Below are 24216 nucleotides of genomic sequence, written 5' to 3'. Positions count from 1 at the left end.
ACTCACTCACTCACCCATTTGCTTTGAGGCATCATACCTCCCACTCACTCACCCACTCACTCACTCACTCACTCACTCACTCACTCACTCACTAATATCCTCACCCACTCACTCACTCACCCATTTGCTTGGAGGCATCAAACCTTACTCACCTGGTCCTTTTGTTTGTGTTCACAGGCAGAAATATGGAGTGTGTTCACAGCCACACTGAAGAAGAGTCGCCGGAACCTGCACGCATGTACAGAGGTTGGCCTCATTGGCCGGGTGCTAGAGCTGCTGGAGAGTTCGGATGACATGGTGGCAGGTGGGTGACCTACAGCTCCTTACACTGGTCCTTCAGACAGGCAGGAAGGTTGATAACATAATGAGTAGTGCGACTCGGTGCTGATCGTCTAATGATACCACTTTTGGGTCGTATTCACAATACAGGAATTGAGAAAGCATGCACAGAATTGTGTGATTGATCTATATGACCTTTTAGAATGTTGCATATGCACACATTAAGAGAAACGAAAGCATGATAGAATAATCTTACCGTCAAACCTCTTTCTAATGAACCCTTTTCCTTATTATCGAAAGTGGGCTCTATTCCTCCCCAACTGGAGTTATTTTGAGAGATTCTGAAATTAGACTGATTTATTTCGGCTTTTGGTAGTGGTATTCTGTATCCTTGATGCTACCTGAAACATATTTTATTCCTTCCCCTTCAGTTCTTCTGCTTGTATATTACACAGAATTGAAATCAATGTGAAATAAATTTCTAATTCATGATAAGCACACTATGACAATGGTGAATCTCCTGAAAGTTTCAAAGACAAATATGAACGATTATATTCCTTAAAAATCGATTATTTCATCATGTGACATCATTTTCTTTTTTATATCGTAGAATTATTTCTCTTTTTTTGGCAAATAAATTCTAATCATATCACTCTACCACACTGATTAGATTTGAGTTAGGAGCTTTTGTGTAACCAATTAAATTCCTTTCCGATGCGATGAGTGTACCCGGATAAAACCATCTTCATTTTGATGTTTCTATTTTCATCTCTCTATGCGTACCCCAGGCATCAGTGGTAAGTGTATGCCGACGATTCCAGGTCCATTTCTCCGTCTGTCCCTGTCCATTGTAACCTAATATACCACATTCTGCTTCATAACATCTCTTCAGCACTTCACTGCTCAGTTGCTTACATCTAGGCCCACGTGCACAAAACAATCTTAGCATTAGCATCATGACTTACAACAGTCATAATAGTCATGCTCAAGACTGTTTTGTAGAAATTAAAAGCCTACTTGTACGAATGTGTTAAACGCTAAGACCATTTAAGGTATGTCATTTGTTCATTCTAATGCTGACGCTCGTCACGCCGAAGACCCGGGTTCGATTCCCGACATGGGTACAATGTGTGAAGCCCATTTTCTGGTGTCCCCCGCCGTGATATTGCTGGAATATTGCTAAAAGCGGCGTAAAACCATACTCACTCACTCTAATGCTGACAAGCCAGGTGTGTCAAGCCAGATGTGATTCTGGACATTTTGACACAGTTTGTACAGTCTAATGCTGACACGCCGTATGTGTCAAGCCAGGTGTGTCAAGCCAGATGTGATTCTGGACATTTTGACACAGTTTGTACAGTCTAATGCTGACACGCCAGATGTGTCAAGCCAGGTGTGTCAAGCCAGATGTAATTCTGGACATATTGACACAGTTTGTACAGTCTAATGCTGACAAGCCAAATGTGTCAAGCCAGATGTGATTCTGGACATAATGACACAGTTTGTATAGTCTATAATGCTGACAAGCCAGGTATGTCAAGCCATGTGTGTCAAGCCAGATGTGATTCTGGACATATTGACACAGTTTGTACAGTCTAATGCTGACAAGCCACATGTGTCAAGCCAGGTGTGTCAAGCCAGATGTGATTCTGGACATTTTGACCCAGTTTGTGCAGTCTAATGCTGACAAGCCAGATGTGTCAAGCAAGGTGTGTCAAGCCAGATGTGATTCTGGACATTTTGACCCAGTTTGTACAGTCTAATGCTGACAAGCCAGATGTGTCAAGCAAGGTGTGTCAAGCCAGATGTGATTCTGGACGTATTGACACAGTTTGTACAGTCTAATGCTGACAAGCCAGATGTGTCAAGCCAGGTGTAGTCCTTGACATTTTGACACAGTGGGTAAAAACAGTGCATGGTGTCCCCATGGTGTGGAAAGTATCAAGCTGCACACTGTCCACATTAATCCATGTTATCAAATAAGAACTCCTAATGACAATCTGATCGCTAGAATTGATTTATGCAAGTGGGCCCTGACAGTATGATGGAGACTGCCTTAGGCCATTTTCTGAAAATTAGGGTTGTCCACACATTTCTTGCACATGAATGCAGCATTGCTTCATAGCTAGGTAGATTTATTAGTTGTGACCTGTACATCACCACACTGGAAACTGTGGTCTCTTGCTTTTGCTTCCTGGAGACTGACGCCAGCATGGTCCCTTGACAGGACTGCTATGTTTGAGATTGGATCATGAGTGTGAAATGGTCATCCTAAACTAAGATGATAGGTAATAGTATTTCAACTTCCTCACAGCAAATTGGGCTCTGACACAAACTCGATGACTCGATCACAGACTGGGAACTGACTTCAGTACTTGACCAGGGGTGAAAACTCACATTTTTACTTCTCTAACTTGCCTGGAATGGAAAACAGTAGTGTTTGAACTCATTTTGACTTAGATGATGGCAAGAAAAAATCAAAATGTTGTTTGTGAGGCACAATAGCATTGAGCTCAGATTTTTAGTCCTGGTCCAGATTTTTCCCCCGTCAGAGCCTTAACAGAGATATTTATTGATTCTTTCTTTATTACATCGATGACCACAGAATAAATAAGGGAGCGTATTCGCTTAGCTGAGTTACACCCATTATTCTTCATCTGTCAGCACCATTCCTGTGCTCTTGGGTTTAAAAAAAAATGTCTACAATCTGCATCACTGCAGGCTTTCCTCCTACATCTTATATGCTCTGATATGACTGAAATATTGTTCAAAGCAGCATTAAACCCGACTCACTCTCTCCCATGCTTTAATCACTATTCCTCATCCCAAGTGTGCCCCACTGATCTGCTACCAGTCTTTCATAGTGCACTGGACATTAGACATCATAATCTAGGAATCAGGGCCGTTTTCACAAAGCGAATCGTAAGTCTATGACTGTCATAAGTCTATGTTAAAGAGAAGGAGTTACGATGGCCGTAGCTCTACGACTGTCGTAAGTCTATTAAAGTATAGGAGTTACGATTGTCGTAGCTCTATGACTGTCGTAAGTCTATATTAAAGTATAGGAGTTACGATGGTTGTAGCTCTACGACTGTCGTAAGTCTATATTAAAGTATAGGAGTTACGATGGTTGTAGCTCTACGACTGTTGTAAGTCTATATTAAAGTATAGGAGTTACAATGGTTGTAGCTCTACGACTGTTGTAAGTCTATATTAAAGTATAGGAGTTACGATGGCTGCAGCTCTACGACTGTCGTAAGTCTATGTTAAAGTATAGGAGTTATGATAGGTGCAGTGCTACGTCACTTTGTGAAACAGAACAGGCCAAACCATACTCAGTCCCATAGAATATTGCCAGTAACAGAGACGACTCACATATATATGTTCCTCTCCGCCGTTACACAAGAACCATCATGGTAAGGTCTTATCACGGAAGTGCTGAAGTGTTGTTTTAGCTGGAATATGGTATGCATGCTTTTTCCTTGTTCTAATCAAAGCTTGTCAAACAAGCTATGTTCAAGAACCAATATATATGTAGTAACATACTCTACACTTGAATATTTTGTATCGGATAATTATCCGCATGTAGCCTATGGTTTTTGTAAATAATGAAACTATAATTTCAAACAATTTGGTTAGGTAAAGTCACATAAGGATCGCATCTGAGTAATTCCATGCAAAATAGTGACCTACTTTTGTTTTGTAACTACTTGAGAGCTATATCACTGACTACTTGTGTGACCTATCTGACCTGGATCTATCCTGTATCAAAGCACCTTCAAGTCAGTGACAATTTCATTATTTATTAAACCTGTGAAGATCTGGGTTGGAATAGGTCTTCAGCAACCCATGCTTGCTGTAAGAGGCGACTATGCTTGTCGTAAGAAGCAACTAATTGGGATCGGGTGGTCAGGCTAGCTGACTTGGTTGTTGCATGCCAATGTATCCCAATTGCCTGGATCAATGCTCATGATGTCAACACTGGAGTGTCTGGTCCAGACTTGATTATTTACAGACAGCCATCGTATGGCTGAAATATTGCCTAGTGCGGCATTAAACAACAACAAAACAAACAGACGTTAATTTTATAATCTGCCATTTTTTTAAATTATTGGGCAGATGCAGAGAAAATGGAGTTGCTTCCTTGTAATGACAACAGGCTACATGCTGTAGGACTAATAATCATTATCCATTAACATAATACTTGTATTCCACTCATTGAACAAACCTCATAGAACTATAGCACAAGAGTTGAAATACTTACAAGTTGGAACCCGTGTTGAAATGAACAAATAAAACTATTAGCAAGGTTATTTTGTATGTCGATCCCACCAATGCCTCAGCTGCTTGGGATGTTCGTTGTGTGATAATCCCTCAGTACCATTGGCGCCATGTTTGGCAACCTGCTTAATTTATGCTGAATGCAACAGCTTTATTGTTTAGATTATTGCTCTAGTTTGAAGCAAATTTTTAATACAACAGTCATTTGAATGAAAGTGTTGTGAAGTGGATTTTATATGTTGCATTATGATGATGAAATGATCCATGTTCATGTTGATCGACATTTCTGTGATGAGTGCATGATTATTCTCTTTTAACAGTTCATTATTTCGTTTTAACAGTTCATGATTAGTCAGTTTTAACATAATGTACTTCAAGGTAATGCATGATATATAAGATTAACATTAATTGTTGCTTGTCTTGTGATGTGGTGCTGTACATGGTACAAGCATGTCAATGTAATATGAAATGTGTTTTTGACCAACATGTGGATTACAATACAATAGTTTTTATATCCTACATTATTCTGATGTTAGCATTTATATCAGCATGCATAATATTATGAAATGTTTCACACAGATTCTATGATTCAATTTTCTTGAACAAGATGAGGTTTTATGGTTATTATTGAGTTTAACATTACAATAGACTTGTGTACAATATTAGAATTAATATATCTGTCAATTCCCTGTGACATTAAAATTTAAACATAATCACATGTAAAAATAACTACCGGTATATGTTTTTTAAAAGAAAATTTGATTTGTATTGAGAAAGTCTTAAACATTCACACATGAAAGACCTGTGAAGATCTGGGGTAGAATAGGTCTTCAGCAACCCAGGCTTGCTGCAAAAGGCAAACAATGCTTGTCATAAGAGGCGACTAACGGGATCAGATGGTCAGGCTTGCTGACTTGGTTGATGCATGTCATTGTATCCCAATTGCGTTGATTGATCACTGGATTGTCTGGTTCATGATGTCAATCACTGGATTGTCTGGTCGAGACTTGATTATTTACAGACTGCTGTCATATAGCTAGAATATTGCTGAGTGCAGCGTTAAACAACAAACAAACAGCACACATGTTGTGCATTGTTTCTGAAGGTGTGCACTTATTGTGTTCTGATGTCTCTGCCCTTGAGGTTTTGTTATAGAAAGCTGTCTATGTAAGATTTTAATTAATTCCAAGCCACCTTTTTTCAGCGTGTTAGTTTCTCTGTGCAGCTGACGCCCAGTGGGAATGTATTCCACAGATTTTCTTCTGATCCTGGGAAAAAAACAAATTCTAACCGCTTGCTTCTGGGCACTGTCGTTATCCTCAGCATCTCTCGTCCAAACATTTTGAAGTTGGAATCTTCAGCCATGTTTTTATGATGAATTTTAGATTCTGATAAATGGCTTGATATATATTCATATATTCAATGTCCTAAAATAGTTAAAGAATACAAAATGTGACTTTGACCAACGTTGGAGGAGTATGCTTGACAGAGTTTATTGGATGATCTTGAGTGATCTTTAGTCACCTCAGATGACTATTTCAGTAAGTGATGATCTATTTCTTGTCATGTGAAGACTGCAGTAGAGGTTGTTCAATGTTTTGTCTGATGGTGGCAGTGGGATAGCCTTGTTACCAGTTCACCTTGTCAGCCCAATACCCTATCTCAGAGGGGCAGTCGGGTAGCCTAGTGGTTAAAGCGTTCGCTCGTCATGCCGAAGACCCTGGTTCGATTCCCGACATGGGTACAATGTGTGAAGCCCATTTCTGGTGTCCCCCGCCGTGATATTGCTGGAATATTGCTAACAGCGGCGTAAAACCATACTCACTCACTCACTATCTCAGATCATTTACTCTGATACGGTCCCTCTTTTCGTGAAGATCTGAGCACAATAACTACTCTGATAACTCTGGCAAGCATTACTTTACCATTTATCAGAAAACAAAATTCTAAATCAGACTGCGATTAAAATACAACCTTTTGTTAGTTGGGGCAATATGGAACATGGAGAAGCTCAGACAAAAATAGTATAAATTATGTATCTTGTCATGTCTTAAGTACACTGATATGTTTGGATGTGATACTCATTTCCAGTATCCTACGCTTTTCATAAGTGCTGGCACTGGCAAGAACCAGGCTAGAATTGGTCCTCAGCAAACTATACCTGTCGTAAGAAGTGACAAACGGATGGGTGGTCAGGCTTGCTGACTTGGTTGATGCATGTCATTGTATCCCAATTGCGTAGATTAATGCTCATGTCAATTACTGGATAGTCTGGCCAATATTTGATTATCTACAGACTGTTGTCATATAGCTGGAATATTGCTGAGTGCTATGTTAAACAACAAACAAACATTAGAGCTGTCTTTTGAGCATCAATGTATGACCTGGCTGATTGTGTGTCATCTTGACCTGATGACATGTTCATGCTATCAACCACTGGTCTGCTGGCTGCAGTGTAAAACAACACTCACTCACTTGTTTGTATGTGAAAATGTCACACAGGGATTCCACCACAAGTCTGGATGTCCTGGGCGATTACTATGTCTCTGAAACAGATCCAAAGTATTATTGATCCCAGCTGATTGATTGACACCCATATTTTGTTCATGCAGATAATTCATATTCATCCCCCTGCAAAAAATATCGATGATTTGGATCTTTTCACAATGACATTGGACCATTCAAGAATGTTATTAAATTGGAACAAATTTTAGCCATTCTCGAGGAATAATTAAATGAGCAGTTCTGCTCCATGGCCATTTATACAATTGAATAAGGCTATTGAATTATTATTAATTGATTTCTCAACAAGAAATCGTCAAATTGCCCTTAAAGATTTCCAAACGGAAGACCTGGCTCTCGCAGTAATGGTTACAACGATATTGTTCGGTTTGCCGATACGAACATGGTGCTGAGATCTCAATAATTCTTTCCTGGTTGAAGGTGATTACTTTGAAAGTGGCTCATCACAGATTATTGAGTACATGAGCTATCATTAGACAAGATAGTATGGGGAAATGTTTTTTTATTCTTTTATATGATTGGATTAAAGGACGATTTGATTTCAAGCTTTTTGAAATAACCTGGCCTGACACCATATCACAAAACATGTTGTTAAATCTGATTTCTTAAAACAGAAGGTCTTGACGAACAAGACATGCAACTTAACAATAACTGGTTGCTGGCAAAAACCTGTTAATTTGCTGTCATCCATTTTATGATAATTCTATCAATTTTAGATTTAAATGTTTGTTCAAGTATTACATAAATATTTTTCAGTAGACATATTTTGGACAAAATTTATGTCGTACACAATTATGCATGTTTTATGCTACAAGAGGCTTGACAACTGAGATTAAGGACATATTTGCTTGTTCGATTCAAAGCAAAACCTGTGTAAGTTATTGCTGTGAGCATCGTAGGTCTTGCAGTGCTTCTCCAAAAATCAAAGGCTTGTCCGACATTAGATGAGGCCTTGTTGTAAATTGTTAATATAGAAACTTTCACCACATGCTGGAGCATGCTGGAATGTCAACACTCAAGTTTCAGTAGGGCAAATTCAATCAATTTCTCATTGGATGTTTGCTGAAGGCATCGATCCTCCTTTAGGGACTTGTTTTGGATTCATTGAGCGTTAACGGCCAATAAGCTTGTGTCAAAACTCCTTTATCAATGGACTCACGTTTTTGTTTCTTTTTTCCTTGGTCGATCAAGATATTGAACAGTCTTTTACAAAAACAAAAGTTTCAAAGATGATTTGAATACATTAATTCTATTATTTTAAGAGTTGACATTCAGTGAATACTAATTACAGCATTTCTGTCATCAGCATATTGTTGATGAGGATTTGGCACAGGATATTTTAATATTCATTTAAAACAGCAATTAAAAAAGTAATTGTCTGACAATGAATCATACAAGACAATGAGTTAAAAAAATAATTAAAATATGATTATTAAACAATCGTCTTTCATCATATTCAGAAAAACATGTTCACAAATTTCTATTTTTTCGCAAATCATTTCACGTTTGACTGTCTGAATCACCTTGGGCTATACATCATGCAAAATCTGCTGCAAGAATAAAGTCGCTGTCAGAGAAGTGAAGTAAAACGTCTACAAATTTAACATCAAGCAATCAAACTCATGATCAAGCATCTTTAAAATCTTCCCATTTCATGGAGAAAAAAATGCTTGAGAACAAATGAAAGTTTAATGGGCAACCAATGTATGTGTCGAGCCAGTGGTCATAAAATTGTCGTAACAGAGATTATCACAGCGTGAATGAATGTGATTAGCAAGACTACAGCACACAGATTGCGCCTTCCCATCTTGCAATGAAGATGTATCGACCATTTCCTCAATTTGCCATGCTTTATTAAACTGCATTCATCACCTGTCGGACGCTTCCCTCTCCCAAGACCTGGCTGCCAGGGAAGGCCAACTTTAGAGAATTTCCGAAACCAAAAAAGCCAGCATTGTGACACATTAATCTATCTCAGTTTTCAGTACTAAAATTAAGCAAGAACTCTCATGGGCGTTGGTTTCTTTGTTTTCTTGCTTCAAAGTGTTCTATTTGGATTGAGGTCGAATAATGTAAATATCAGACATATCGTTTACGTTTTTTGAATTTCAAGATGGTTCCATAAAGACAATTATTTTGGGTAATCAAATTAGGTAACTGAATTTGATTCCTTCCATATTGAATATGATGATTATCTATTTACAGTGGCAAGTGTTTGGAGGTTGGAGTGTGGGATTCTGTGATGTTATAGTTTTGGTGTCCGTTTCCATTGGAAAATGTTGTATGTCAAGGAAATATTGATTGAATCAAGATATCAGTGATGTTTGTGAAATATAATTCAAACAAATGGAAATTAGATCTGTCAGTTATTTCTGATAACTGTGAGTAATCAGGTAACTACAGAAAGAATAGTAAATGATATTCCTGTCACAGTCTCTTAACGATTACTGTCATGTCAGAAGACTTACATACAGAAAAAGAAGTACAGCCATATTGCATGCTCCGTCTCAGTGTGTGACACATTTGCTGTGCTTTTCTTATAGAAGACATAGGAAGTGATGTATCACTGTGTGGAACTTGGTCAAATTAACCTGGGGTCTGAAGCTGCAAATGAAAGGCACCGGAGACTTCATTGGTTTAATTCCCCAGCAAATAAAGGCAAATAGAGTACAGGGATTTGTATGTAGACATATTCAGGGGAAGACATCTTGCTTCGGACCCGTGAAGATCTGGGGTAAAATAGGTCTTCAGCAACCCATGCTTGCCGTAACAGGTGAATTTGCTTGTCATAAGAGGCAACAAATGGGATCAGGTGGTCAGGCTTGCTGACTTGGTTGATGCATGTCATTGTATCCCAATTGTGTGGATGAGTTAAAGAACTCATGTTTGCCAGCAGGGCTGCTTACTTTTGAATACAAGGTAAAGCTGTGAGAGTATATCACTACTACATCTTCTTCAGACGTAGTGCAGTCTAGTAGCGTGTGTATTCAACACTGAGTCTCATAAGTATGCTACCATGACACTGAAAATGTCAAAATGAGATAAATTCGAGTTATCTAATTCCATATGATACCTAAAAATTAACATGCCTTTTTAAACAAAAACCTTACATATAAAAACACCAATCTACTGATAGCTGAAGCATCGAAGCATATAACAATGGCTGCCAATAACCCTTTAGAATTGTGTACCAACAAGTAGCAGTTCAGGATGGAGGTAGTCATTCTGAATATGTCAGCTCAAAATGAAAATAAGAGGTATCTAACTACAGTTAGACAACCCCAAGTTTCAAAACACAGTTGGTTTATCTCCTGATTTGCCCACTTTATGTGAAAAAATATAGGTGACAGCGCTAAGGTATTTCTGTTTTGGTGTGTTGGTGGTGGGTGCTCTTTCATGGGAGGAACATCAGGCTTTAAATATATATTGTTGATCATATTCTTGATGTAATGATATTCCAATTATAGTCTGTGTTGTAAGTATTCCCAGATATTACCACCGCAACATGTACATTCCTTTCCAGATATATTCATTAATCCTTTACTTCACATTTCACGTTCTTGTCAAGAATATGATCAAAATGGGTGACACTGTTGGTGGCCAAAAGGAATCCTGACTTAATTAGAGAGCTATTATTTATGTTGTTAATTCAAAGCTTGCTGTTTTTTGTTAAAGTAACCTTTTCACAAAATATTATCCTCTAACTATTCAAATATTTATTATCTTCTGTATGTTTATTATTTATTATCGTCTGTTTTCACTTTTGAATGGCATTTCTCAAGACAGAGATGTAATGTCAAGGGGAGACAACTGTCGAAGTGAACTTCACCATAATCTCTTCCTTCATTGGGAATTAATCTACGACATGTTTGGTGTTACAGACTTGCTGACTGACATGCTCGGCTCACTAGCAAGTTACAGTATCACCGTCAAAGAACTTAAATCACTCTTTACTCTTCTGAAAACCAAAGATGGGAAGTGGGTGAGTATGAAACGTCTTTCTTCAGAGGAAATCCAGTGATATTGTGATTAAATAGAACAGTAGAAATAATTCTGTTGAATTTGTTTCCACAGGTATCCTATATACAGCTATTGCTGTTCACTTGGTCATGGGTTTGAATCCCAGATTCCTCCTGCTTGTGCCCTTGGTTTGTCAGCACCATTGTTATGCATGGTATTGTCACCCATATGGTAGTGTCTACGACCTGCATCATGTTCAGCTTCCTTCCCCACTAAAGCTGATACATCATCTTGTAACTTAAAACTTTTGGAGGGGCGACGGGTAGCCTAGTGGTTAAAGCGTTCGCTCGTCATGCCGAAGCCCTGGGTTCGATTCCCGACATGGGTACAATGTGTGAAGCCCATTTCTGGTGTCCCCCGCCGTGATATTGCTTAAATATTGCTAGAGCGGCGTAAAACCATACTCACTCACTCACTAAAACTTTTGGAAGCGATGTTAAGTCCAACTCATTCATATTATTTGACTGACACTAGCTAGTTTTGGTCCCGATTCTTGGAAAGACAATAGAGTTAATCACAAACGAGGATTGGGTGGTTACAATGTCTGAGCTTGGGCTTGTGTGTCATCATAACCCTACATCATGGATTGTTGCTCATACTGTCAACCACTAGTCGGTGTGACCCAGATTTGACTAAGCAATCCCATGCTTGCGGTAAGAGGCGACTATGCTTGTTGTAAGAGGTGACTAACGGGATCGGGTGGTCAGGCTCGCTGACTTGGTAGATGCATGTCATCGTATCTCAATTGCCTAGATTGATGCTCATGATGTCAATCTATGGATTTTCTGGTCCAGACTCGATTATTTACAGACCGCTGTCATAATGCTGGAATATTGCTGAGTGCAGTGTTAAACAACAAACAAACAAACAGACTTGACTAACAGTCCCCTTAAATGTGGCTGACTGCAGGGTAAAATATTATTCACTCACTAAGTTGCACACTCCGGTGCTGTTATGACTTAGCATCACACCATTGCCCCAAGTTTATTTGCATACATTTGTATCTGGTTAGGAGTGTCACTTTGACTGATGTTGACTGATGTTGACTGATGTTGATGTTCTTCCCACAGCAACGCCACTCCGTGAAGCTGCTGAATGTGCTGAGGCAGATGCCTCAGAGACACGGACCTGACGAGTTCTTTAGTTTCCCAGGAAAGAAGGGATCGGTAATTACCTCCCTTTCCTTTATTTCTTTTCATTTGTGTGAACGGTTCTAGACCTACGTTGAATTTCCTGTTGTCAGATCAGACAAAGGCTGTTAAAGTATCAAATCTTTTTTTTTTAGAAACTGTGGTATGTGTTTCATTAATGTCATACCCTATCAAAACAGAAGAGTAATCCCCATATGGTGATTGTTTTGTTATAATTATTTTGTGTGTGTGTGTGTGTGTGTGTGAAAAAGTACCGTACTGTATGATAATTCCTACGTAGTAAGGTACGACATGTAGGATGCAGGGTAAGAAAATAGTTCTGAACCAGCCCATGCTTGGCGTAAGAGTTGACTGACTGGATCTGGTCAGGCACAGTGACTTGGTTGATGCATGTCATCATGTCCCCATTGCGTGGATTGTCTGGCTGCTGTCATGTAGCTGGAATATTGCTGACTGCGACATTAACTAACAAGCTAACAGTACAGTTCAGCATCAGGAAACCCCAAATATTCAGTCAGTTCAAGTTTGCCCAAGGACAGATAACTGAATATACCATGGCTGGTGTTAGAAATTTAGGTGAGCCTGAGGTTCATGCTTGTTATTAACTGAAAGAAATTAAGAGGTTGTCTCTCTGGGGCAAGGTTTTATTGCCTGACTTGATTATTTACAGGCCGTTGTGATATAGCTGGAATAATGCTGTCTGTGGCCTGAAACAACACTAACTTTTTATTATGACTGAGACATCAAAGACTCATTTTGATGTGAGACATTATGTATTGATTCAAGGGATCCCATCAATAAGGACTTTTCATCATTAGATGAGAGATAAGGATTTGATTTTTCATTCTTTGTTTCAAACATGTCTGTGGAATATGCTTGGTATGACCTTGGATAGGAGCATATGTCGTATGCTTTGTTCCTCTTTGCTCTGTTGTGCTCATTGTGAAATGTGTGGTTTTCTTCAGCATATTGCCTTGCCACCGATCAAGAACTGGCCCTACCAGAATGGCTGGACTTTCTCATGCTGGATCCGGCTAGATCCAGTCACAGGGGTCAATGTGGAGAGGGAGAAGCCCTTCTTGTTTTGGTCAGTGTACATCCTTCAACTTGAACCACTAAGGGCTGAGCCACTAAATGCTGTAAGAGCTGAGAGGTCATTGTGAGCTAAGTGGGCCTAATGGGGTAGCCTCGTGGTTAACAAACTAGTTCTTCAATCCAAGGTCCTGAGATTCATTCCCTACTGTGACTGAGGCCAATTGAATATTGCTGAATGTAACATTCAGCCATACTTACTTCTGATGGCCCTCGTCTCCAGTACTTCATTCATGCTTGACATCCAACCATTCTTACTCCAAATGGCGCCATTGTCCCCAGTAGTTCATTTGTGCTTGACATCCAACCATTCTTACTCCAAATGGCACCATTGTCCCCAGTACTTCATTCATGGTTGACATCCAACCATTCTTACTCAAAATGGCGCCATTGTACCCAGTACTTCATTCATGGTTTACATTCAACCATTCTTACTCCAAATGGTGCCATTTTACCCAGTACTTCATTCATGGTATACATCCAACCATTCTTACTCCAAATGGCGACATTGTCTACAGTAGTTCATTCGTGCTTGACATCCAACCATTCTTACTCAAAATGGCGCCATTGTACCCAGTACTTCATTCATGGTTTACATTCAACCATTCTTACTCCAAATGGTGCCATTTTACCCAGTACTTCATTCATGGTATACATCCAACCATTCTTACTCCAAATGGTGCCATTTTACCCAGTACTTCATTCGTGCTTGACATCCAACAATTCTTACTCCAAATGGCACCAATGTACCCAGCACTTCATTCATGGTTGACATCAAACCATTCTTATTTCAAATGGCACCATTGTCCCCAGTACCTCGTTCATGCTTGTTGTAATCAGGAAGAAATTAAGAGGACATTGTTGGTTTTTGTTTGGTGCAGGGTTTGTTTGCCTGACTGCATTATTTCAAGGCCACTGTGATATAGCTGGAATACTGCTTGAAACAAAAGTATTTCATCTGTATTGACTTTGAGAGATTATTTTGCTTGTCACAAGGTACTTCAACTTGTTTTGTTCTGTTTCAGTTTCCGTACCAGTAAGGGTGTTGGATATTCTGCCCACTTCGTTGGCGAGGCACTCGTCATCACCTCCATGAAGGTCAAGGGCAAAGGATTCCAAAACTGTGTCAACTACAATTTTGCTCCACGGAGGGTTAGTCAAACAGTTCGGAATATCAGAATATTCTGTAATTAAACTGTAGGTGTCTGTCCTGCATAATTAATTGTTAATTACTAAAAGGTGGTAAACATCTCACTCACTCACTCCCTCACTCACTCACTGATTCCCCTTGTATTGCAGTGGTACATGGTGACTATCTCCCACGTGTACAACCGATGGAGCAAGTCAGAAATCAAGTGCTACGTTGACGGCCAACTTGTATCGTCAGCTGACATGTCATGGCTTGTGAGCACCAGTGATGTAAGTGGTAACGATCAGGTTATATCTTGGGTTGTGCAGAGTTGTGTCCCTTAGCCGACAGGATCATCATTTACATCATCAATACTTCATGGGTCTGTACACAAGGGCTGGGACGAGTCCAAATTTACTGACGGGGTACCCACCCCTCTTTTACCCGACCCTACCTGGATACCCACTGTAGGTCTTAAGAGATGGGTACAAAATGTCTGATTGGGAATAGTTTGACCGTAGTCCTGGAATAATATATTTAGATGTACTCATAAAAATTAAACGATCTGGTCATGCATACCCTGATGTTGACAGAAGTTTTATCTTTATTCCAACATATTAAAGTCAGAAGGAATGTGTGCTTAGTCAGCGAACATTAGCGGCTTGTAGTGTAACCATGAAGATCGAGATAATTAAACTAAACAATATACTACGTGACTAACCATGGGTCTGGGAAGTCCTGGGGGGATCCGGGTCATGCTCAGTACCCACCCGCCCCAAGTACCCGAGTTACCTACTGTATATTCTACCTTACTCCCTCACCTGTGAATAAAAGGTCCTCTTTGTGTTGTAATAGTGACTCATGTCTGTGTTTAAGCAGGTTTGTTTGTTTGTTTGTTGTTTGACGCCACACTCAGCAATATTCCAGCTATATGATGTCAGTCTGTAAATAATTGCATCTGGACCAGACAATCCAGTGATTGACATGATCATCGATCCAAGCAATTGGGATACAATGACATGCATCAACCAAGTCTGCAAGCTTGACCACACGATCCCGTTCGTCGCCTCTTACAGTGTTATAAAACCAACAGAAGACTAGTAAAAAGACAACATTGTGTATACAAACCCGTGAAGCACTGACAATTAGTCACTGTTGATGGATAAACGTAATATATACAAACCTGTAAAATATTGATGTAGAATCCGTTCGTATTATGATCCATGCTCTAGCATCCTAAACATTATTGCCCCGTGAAGATCCCGGGTAGAATTGGTCTTCAGCAACCCATGCTTGCCATAAGAGGCGAGGAACAGGATTGGGTGGTCAGGCTCGCTGACTTGGTTGATGCATGTCATCATATCCCAATTGCATAGATCGATGCTCATGAGCTCATGATGTCAATCACTGGATTGTCTGCTCCAGGCTCAATTATTTACAGACCACCGTCATAAAGCTGGAATATTGCTGAGTGCAGCATTAATCAAACAAACAAACAAACAAACAAACAAACAAAACAAAACAAATTATTATCTCCAAACTACTATTTAACCTGCATCACTCAGCTTTTTAAAGCTCTGATGTGGCTGAAGCACTGTTAGAAAAACCCATTCACTGCTAGATGAACAGAGGCATTGTTGAACAAAGTCTCTTGCCTGAGGAGACATTATTTTCTGAATAATCTATAATTAAATTTCCCAATCATAAAATATTATTCCATGACACATATATATTTTCAGCCTTTTGACAAGTGTTACCTGGGATCCAGTTCAGATGGAGACACAGACCACATGTTCTGTGGTCAAATGTCCACTGTGTACCTGTTTAGCGAGGCCATCCAGCCCCACCAGATTGTGGCCATGTACCAGCTGGGTCCAGGATACAAGGTAGAACACAGTTTACCCCTCATGTACAACCAGGTGTCACGGGCCCTTGACAGTACAGATTTGTGTATGCATGTCTGTGTGTGCGTTTGCATTACATGCAAGGCCAAATGAAGTCACTCATACTTTCAAAAATGTGGTTTCAGAATTTGAAGGAAAAGTCAGTGAATTTTTTTCGGAAACCATAATTTTCTTATTGAATGTGTTGATGTAAAAAAAACAAGTCTCACAAATAATCCAAAAAGTATCATTATTATATAGTTCAGTTTAATTATCATGATTTTAAAAAACTTTTTGAAAAACCTGTTTGAAAGAAACAGTACGGCTTAGAAAACCCTGTTGTATTTCTGTGTGAATGTGTTTGTTTTCAGACGAAGGCTATGTTTTATATGCTGTGCTGCTATTGATGAACATAGATGTACTATTCATACCTTGTCCCGTCTGGTTGGTGATTCCATCCATGGCCGCATCATGCCAAAAAACGTTAAAAGATGGTACCCAGCCTGGTGCTTGTCTTTAAGGTGCTAAAACAAGGACTGGCTGGCTCGGAGTCAGTAAAATGTGTCTGTGTGGGTCACCATGTTAAAACTGTGGCATGGTATCTCAATGGGCTAGCCCCTTTAAAACCGGCATATGTCTGGACTTCTACAAGCGAACCCACACACATGTGCGTGCACATCGCTATATGAGTGAAATAATCTTGTATGTGATGTTAAACCCTCACCTCACCCAACCTTGTCATGTAACCAACATACCTTCATACAACCTACCTGTTTCTCACCTGTATTCTCACCTGTATTCTCACCTGAACCTGTTCTCCATCTCTACAGAGCCAGTTTAGGTTTGACAATGAGAGCCTGGCCTCACTTAACGATGCCGCCAAGAGGGTAGGAAGTGTTGTAGTCTGCATGTTTTTTGTCGGGTTCCTTGGTTTGCATGCTACACTTAGGGTTTCTTTCTGTTACTTCAGGGGTTGAAACATTGGGCTCTGAAACTGTGACTCATGACTTCTTTCCTCATTGTTCAAAGATTAGTCAAACTATACTGAACAAAACAAAATACTGAAAAAAAATGAATATTTTCAGGATATTTTAAATTGTGCACTTAATCTTCACTGCTAAAAATATCCTCAAAAATATTCATGACCCCTAACTTTTTTTGTTCAGTTTTAGGTCAAGTCAATCCAATTACTTTTAAGTTAAGAAAATGTTTTCTGATCTTAATTCTCTGCATGACATGTGACAGAATAGGTACTAAAGTCAAATGATTTTTAAGTTTCTTGATGGCCAGTGACCGATCTAAATGCACTGTACCTGGTCCATTCCAAGTCTTGTTGAGACGTTTTGGGGCCCTGTGTGAAACTGAGACATTGTCCTGTTTGAAAGACTTGAACCAAATTTGCTTGCACTGCCAAATTGTGGAGTCTTGTCCTCCTTTAAGGTCCAAACACAGTCCAAGACTGAGAGGTCACTTGGCTTGTTACAGCAAGTGAGAGCTGTGTTTTCTTGATTCAATACATGTACCACGGAATTGAAACTGAGTTATTAAAACTTACACCTTTTAACCCCTGGAGCTACAGAAGTTCATAGAACACTCATATGTTTCATTCAAAATGTTATGAATCGACCCACTTTGATTCAAGGTCAGATCTAAAGGAAGAATAATTGCAGCTCTATATACATGAGTTCTCCAGTAAATAATTTTGAATTTCTGTGCAACAAGGGTCTTTCTTTTGGGCTTAAAGAATTGTTGTTATGGTTGACTCTGTGTTACATGTGTCAAATGTCACAAACAGTTTAAAAAACAGTGCTCGCTCAAAGCATCCTCAGAACCAAGACCTGTGTACGTTTACCCATATCCTGGGTACTGCTGTAGAAGACACCTGATTCTTAGATATATAGGACACGCTTTTTAACCAATTCTGGGTAGTTCTCAGGACAAATGTAGGACATGCTTTCTAACCAAGTTTGGAGTAGTTCATGGACCAAATATAGAACATGCTTTCTCACCAATCTTTGGGTAGGATCATCTTAGCGCTAAGATCGCTTTGTGCAAGTGGGCCCAGGTGTGGGTGGTAAGATGTCTCAAAGCCACATGTTCTTGCTAGGTGCAAAACAGGGTTTTCCACAGCAGAGTCCAGGCCCAAATGCACAAAGCAATCTGAGCGCTAAGATGATCCTAACTCCCATACTTGAGCATAGGTTTACAATAGTCTTAGCGCTAAGATTGCTTTGTGCAAGTGGGCCCAGGTGTGGTTGGTAAGATGTCTCAAAGACACTTGTTCTTGCTAGGTGCAAACAGGGGTTTTCCACAGCAGAGTCCAGGCCCACATGCACAAAGCAATCTTAGCGCTAAGATGATCGTAACTCCCATACTTTAACATAGTCGTAGCGCTAAGATTGCTTTGTGCAGGTGGGCCCAGGTGTTTCTCAGTCTTTTGTCGTCCAAGAAAACTTTTGTTTCACAGTTCCAAGTTTTTCTGTTGTCCGTCTGTCTTGAGTATATATATGTCTTGTATCAGAACGTAACACATGTCTGTCTGCATGTATGTATGGGAGTAGTGTAGTGAATGTTCTGTGCATACACCGTGTTTATTACTTAGAAGATTTCATGCACCTGCTCTACACATCTTACTGTGTTGACATCTAAAACATTCTGTAGTGTTCAACTTTTTTTAAAGCACTGATTTTCTTCAAATGATGCTCATAACTTATCATATTCATTCATGGTCATATGCATGTTGAGAAATCTCAACTGGATTATCAGCCCAGAATTGTTGATCATATCGTCCCGATTATGATTCTTGATTTGTCAGCACCCTGCCGTTATATATGTTTGTTTGTTTGTTGTTCAACGTCGCACTCAGCAATATTACAGCTTTATGTATGGCAGCGGTCTGTAACTAATCAAGTCTGGACCAGACAATCCAATGATTGACATCATGAGCATCGATCCACCTAATTGGGATACGATGACATGTATCAACCAAGTCAGCGAGTCTGAACACCCGATCCTGTTAGTCGCCTCTTACGGCAAGCAGGGGTTGCTGAAGACCTATTCTACCCCAGATCTTCACGGGTCGCCATAATGCTGCTGAAGCCCAACCCAACTTACTTTCTTGATAATGAACTTGTAGCACCATTGACTGGAATAGTTTTCATTTTATTTTAACATATATATAATGCCTCAAATCACCTTAAACACGTAATAAGACAATTATAAATAAATATTATTTGAAAGGTTGTTTAAAAAAATGACTATATTATAATAACTAAAACTATATTATGTTTTGGGGTAGTGAGTAGTGGTTAAGGTGTTCACTTGTCAGGCCAAAGGCTTGGGTTTGATTCTCTCTTGGGTACTCAAGTGTCACTGGGTTTGAAATTGCTGGAATATTGCTAAAAGCGACATAAAACCCAGCTCACTCACTAACTCAAGGGGACTTTGGTTACAGTAATTGTGACACTTAAGGTGTGTGATGCTAAGGAGCTTTATCTACTGGATGAGGGCTGCTTGTTCTGCTGATATTATTTAAAGTTTTGGTGGTGGAGGGGGTTGTATACATTAAGTCTAAGAAAACAAGTGTTGTGTTATAACATGGCTGTGTATCAACCAGCAGCTGTTGCAGTGGTTGTAGGTAAACTGCGCAGCCGGACATGTTGTTGTAGTGGTTGTAGGTAAACCGCGCCGCCGGACATGTTGTTGTAGTGGTTGTAGGTAGACTGCGCAGCCGGCCATTATGCTGTAGTGGTTCTAGGTAGACTGCGCCGCCGGACATGTTGTTGTAGTGGTTGTAGGTAGACTGCGCAGTGGGCCATGTTGTTGTAGTGGTTGTACGTAGACTGCACAGCCAGCCATGTTGTTGCAGTGGAAATAGGTAAACCGTGTGACCCAAACTAACATGTAAAGTCCTGTCTCTAATATGTTGTGTTCCATGTGACAATTTTCTTCAATTCCCGACACTTTCACGTATATGTGCATGCTTCCACCGCGTCTGATTGGAGCATCGTGTCTGGAACTGTTGAAATATTCTATATACTGCTGTGAATTATGTCAAAATACATATATTTATTATTAGAGATGTTCTGTTACGGATTTCCTTATGGATCAAAATGATCAGATAAAAGTAATTCATAACTTAAAAAGTTCATATTGAAATATTATTTACGTGAAATAAACTAAATGCCTGTCTCTAGCTGTGTAACTTAACCAATGGGAAACTGGGGAAGGTGGTCTTCACTGGAGATTCGTGAAATACCAGTTTAAGCATCATGTATGAAACACTGTTATGTATGTTCATTACAGGGATAGAGAAATTGTTTTTCAACTTGTTGTCTCTGTATGTTCTTTAATGCAGAAATGAACAATTTGATATTTCATGTATGACCATGTGCTGTCTGTCTGCCAGGTTCTGTATGATGGGCGGCTGACCAACTCAATCGTGTTTATGTACAACCCCATCGCCTGTGACAGTCAGCTCTGTCTCGAGTCTTCACCTAAAGGAAACCCCTCCTACTTCCTACATTCCCCACATGCTCTGATGACACAGGTGAGTCTCCGAGGGAGTAGATACCTGTCCTGTTGTATAGGCTGGCCCAGTGGTTAGTGTGCTCTCTAGTCACACCAAGGTCTGGGTTTGATTGCCATGAATGTCTCATGAGAAAGTTGAATCTCTTATGGCTATAAGTGGTCGTTATGAAGTAAGGTGGCCCAGTGGTTAGTGTGTTCTCTAGTCACACAAAAGTCTGGGTTTGATTTACTTGAATGTCTCTGGTGATAAAAGTAGCCCTTTGGTTAATGTATTCTCTAACCTCAATGACCACCAAGGTCTTCTGAGCTAGGCTCCGGTGGTAATAGATGGATGTCACAAAGTAAGGTGGCCCAGTGGTTAGTGTGCTCTCTAGTCACAACAAGGTCTGGGTTTGATTGCTAGAAGGTCATATAAGACAGGTGAGTCTTTGGTGGTAAAAGATGATTGTTATGAAGTAAGGTGGCCCAGTGGTTTGTGTGTTCTCTAGTCACAACAAGGTCTGGGTTTGATTGCTATGAAGGTCATATGAGACAGGTGAGTCTCTGATGGTAATAGATGGCCCAGCGGTTTATGTATTCTCTATCCTCACTGACCATCTTGTGAGCTAGGCTCCGGTGTAATAGATGGATGTCATGTGATATGAGGTGGCCCAGTGGTTTATGTATTGTGGCACTTGAGACCAGGGTTTGAGTCCCATGACATGGTGAGGCTCTGTAGATGCCAGAAAACATTGTGGTATTTGTGTATGTATTATCTGTAGTGGTGTAGCTGTGATATAACAGCAATACTGGTCAAAGGGGCTTAAGCCCCAGCTCATGTCGTAGTGTAGCCTAGAAAGAATGTATGTACAGGTTGCAGGGGATTAATTCCTCACCTTTGTTGAAATGGTTGTTTGTAAGTGAAGACCGTAGATGACTGTGCTAGTCACTGTGTGTCTGTGATGTATAATATTGAGGTTGAGGACACATGTATTGTGTGTGTTTCAGGATGTCAAGGCTGTGATCACTCATTCCATACACAGCACACTCCACTCCCTGGGAGGAATACAGGTGAGATCATCACATTATCTTCACACCTTCACACCCTTGTCCACACACTCACACCTTCACACCATTGTTACCCACTCACACCTTCACACCATTGTTACCCACTCACACCTTCACACCATTGTTGACACATTCACACTTTCACACCATTGTTCACCACCATCGCTCTTTCAAACCCTCATCCAGCCCCATCACCCCTTTACACCATCACCCCTCACACCGCATTATGTTCAGTATATGTAGAAATGTAACTTGACATCTATAAATCATCCTCTTTCCAAACAGTGTAATTTTAGTTTCAATTTTGAACTGAAATAAAAGTTTGTGATGCAGTCACTGAGAGAAGTATTGCCAGAGAAGCTTGCCGCAATATAAGTGGGTCCTCCCTGCTGCAGACACAACCTGACCCTCCATGACTGTATGTTCCAGATCCTGTTCCCCCTGTTCGGGCAGCTGGATGCCCCCGTGGACCGAGGGCCCAAGGAGGAGAGTGTGGTTGACAACACAACATGGTAGGACCACCTGATACATTGTCAGGAATCTAAGCATGCAAGCCAAACGGGCCTTCTCATAGTCCTAACAATTGGAGATTGAAGGTGTCTATAGATTCATATACTATGGCATCACACATCAGGGACCACAGGACCACACTAGATTTCGAACAAACCCATGAAGATCCGGGGTAGAATAGTTCTTCAGCAAGCCATGCTTCTTGTAAAAGGCAACTGTGCTTGTTGTAAGAGGCGACTAACGGGATCAGGTGGTCAGGCTTGCTGACTTGGTTGTTGCATGTCATCACACCCAAATTTTGTAGATCGATGCTCTTGATGTCAATCACTGGATTGTCTGGTCCAGACTTGATTATTTACAGATCGCCCTCATATATTTGGAATTTTTGCTGAGTGCGGCGGTAAACAACATCAACTTCAGTGTAGGACAAGAGCTGGTCTTTAGGAACAGGCTTTCCTCCCACATTAAGCTGACACGCTGTGATATAACAGGAATATTGTTCAAAGCAGCGTTGAACCCAACTCACTCACTCACTTACTGAAATAGGATAAGCTACAACTTCTGTGTGGTTATTATATGAACTTAATCATCTACCCAAGTGTTATCTGTGTTAAAATAAGCACAAATTACCATTTGTGGGTCATAGATATCAAAAGTTTATTTTCTCCATTTTATCACGAGGCGTCCATTGTGAAGTGTACTGCTAATGTGTGACGTTTGTCCAGTGCCTCCCTGATGAGCCTGCTGTGTGAGCTCCTGGAGAGTTCCCTCAACATCCAGCAACAGTTCATGCAGAACAGAGGCTTCCTCGTCATCAGCTACCTGCTGGAGAAGGTAACACAGCCACAATAGTCAGTAATAGAGATACAAGGGGTCTCGGGTGTCAAGTGGAGGGACTGACAAAGTACATGTCTTCCCGAAGACCCGTGAAGATTCCAGGGTAGAATAGGTCTTCAGCAACCCATGCTTGCCGTAAAAGGCGACTAACGGGATTGGGTGGTCAGGCTCGCTGACTTGGTTGATGCATGTCATCGATCCCAATTGCGAATTGCAATTGAGATTTGTTTTTGTAGTATTGAGGATTCAGGGGTGAGTAAATGCGTGAAAAATTAGATGGTATATGGGATTCAGGGGAGAGGGTTGGCATCCTCATTCTACTGAGTCACCATCAAACCCGTTTCACCAATTTGGTAAACGTCCGAGGTCTGCATCACCTCGTGCTTCCTCCCAAATTAAGCTGACACGTCATGATATGACAAGTACTGTTCAAAGGGCTGTTAAACCCAACTCACTCACTCATCCCATCAAGAACACTCCTATCTGTCATTAGTTGCTCTGATAAGTCTTGTCTTCATTAACCTTTCCCAGTGATGTGCAGAAACGAACAAGCTGTTCAGTGACCTTGTGTGTTTCAGTCGTCGCGGGATCACATCACCCCGGCAGTGTTGGAAGCTTTCCTGAAGCTGACCAAGTACCTCGTGGAGCTCCCTTCAGGGGGACTCCTCCTCAAGCACCTGTTTGACTACATCCTCTTTAACCCTGCTCTGTGGGTACATTCATCCGTGGAGGTAAGCTGTAGTCAGCTAGAGGATTTGAAAACTATTATCAAGTTTGGGTAAGTGACCCAGGAAACTAGTTTGAACTCATGAAGCTTCGATTCTCGAATGCAATTTTGTGATTTTTCTGTGATATGTGAAAAACTCTACTTCCTTAGAAATGTTTGGTATGTGCTTTCTATTGACTCTATTTAAAGCTGGGGACTCAGATGGAC

The 24216-nt window shown here is 40.4% G+C and overlaps 1 protein-coding gene across 6 annotated transcripts in view; it reads left to right on the top strand.

Annotated features, from left to right (window-relative positions):
• The window catches only part of LOC124122199 (neurobeachin-like), a 244798-nt gene that overhangs the window by 62240 nt on the left and 158342 nt on the right, over window positions 1-24216 (top strand). For 4 of the 6 annotated variants that reach the window (XM_048387659.1, XM_048387657.1, XM_048387654.1 and 1 more), the window contains exons 3-16: window positions 178-304; window positions 1068-1076; window positions 10965-11065; window positions 12174-12269; window positions 13220-13341; window positions 14372-14498; window positions 14646-14765; window positions 16215-16361; window positions 17189-17245; window positions 20767-20907; window positions 21876-21938; window positions 22365-22447; window positions 23171-23279; window positions 23861-24013. In XM_048387659.1, coding sequence (XP_048243616.1) covers window positions 178-304; window positions 1068-1076; window positions 10965-11065; window positions 12174-12269; window positions 13220-13341; window positions 14372-14498; window positions 14646-14765; window positions 16215-16361; window positions 17189-17245; window positions 20767-20907; window positions 21876-21938; window positions 22365-22447; window positions 23171-23279; window positions 23861-24013 — 1455 coding nt within the window. The remainder of the gene's footprint in view (window positions 1-177; window positions 305-1067; window positions 1077-10964; window positions 11066-12173; window positions 12270-13219; window positions 13342-14371; window positions 14499-14645; window positions 14766-16214; window positions 16362-17188; window positions 17246-20766; window positions 20908-21875; window positions 21939-22364; window positions 22448-23170; window positions 23280-23860; window positions 24014-24216) is intronic. The other 2 variants (XM_048387655.1, XM_048387658.1) reach the window with 2 other exon arrangements.

This window comes from Haliotis rufescens, unplaced genomic scaffold, assembly GCF_023055435.1.
Source record: "Haliotis rufescens isolate VD_foot unplaced genomic scaffold, xgHalRufe1.0.p SCAF_7, whole genome shotgun sequence".
Taxonomy (NCBI): Eukaryota; Metazoa; Mollusca; class Gastropoda; order Lepetellida; family Haliotidae; genus Haliotis; species Haliotis rufescens.
This window is presented reverse-complemented; position numbering and strand designations above follow the sequence as displayed.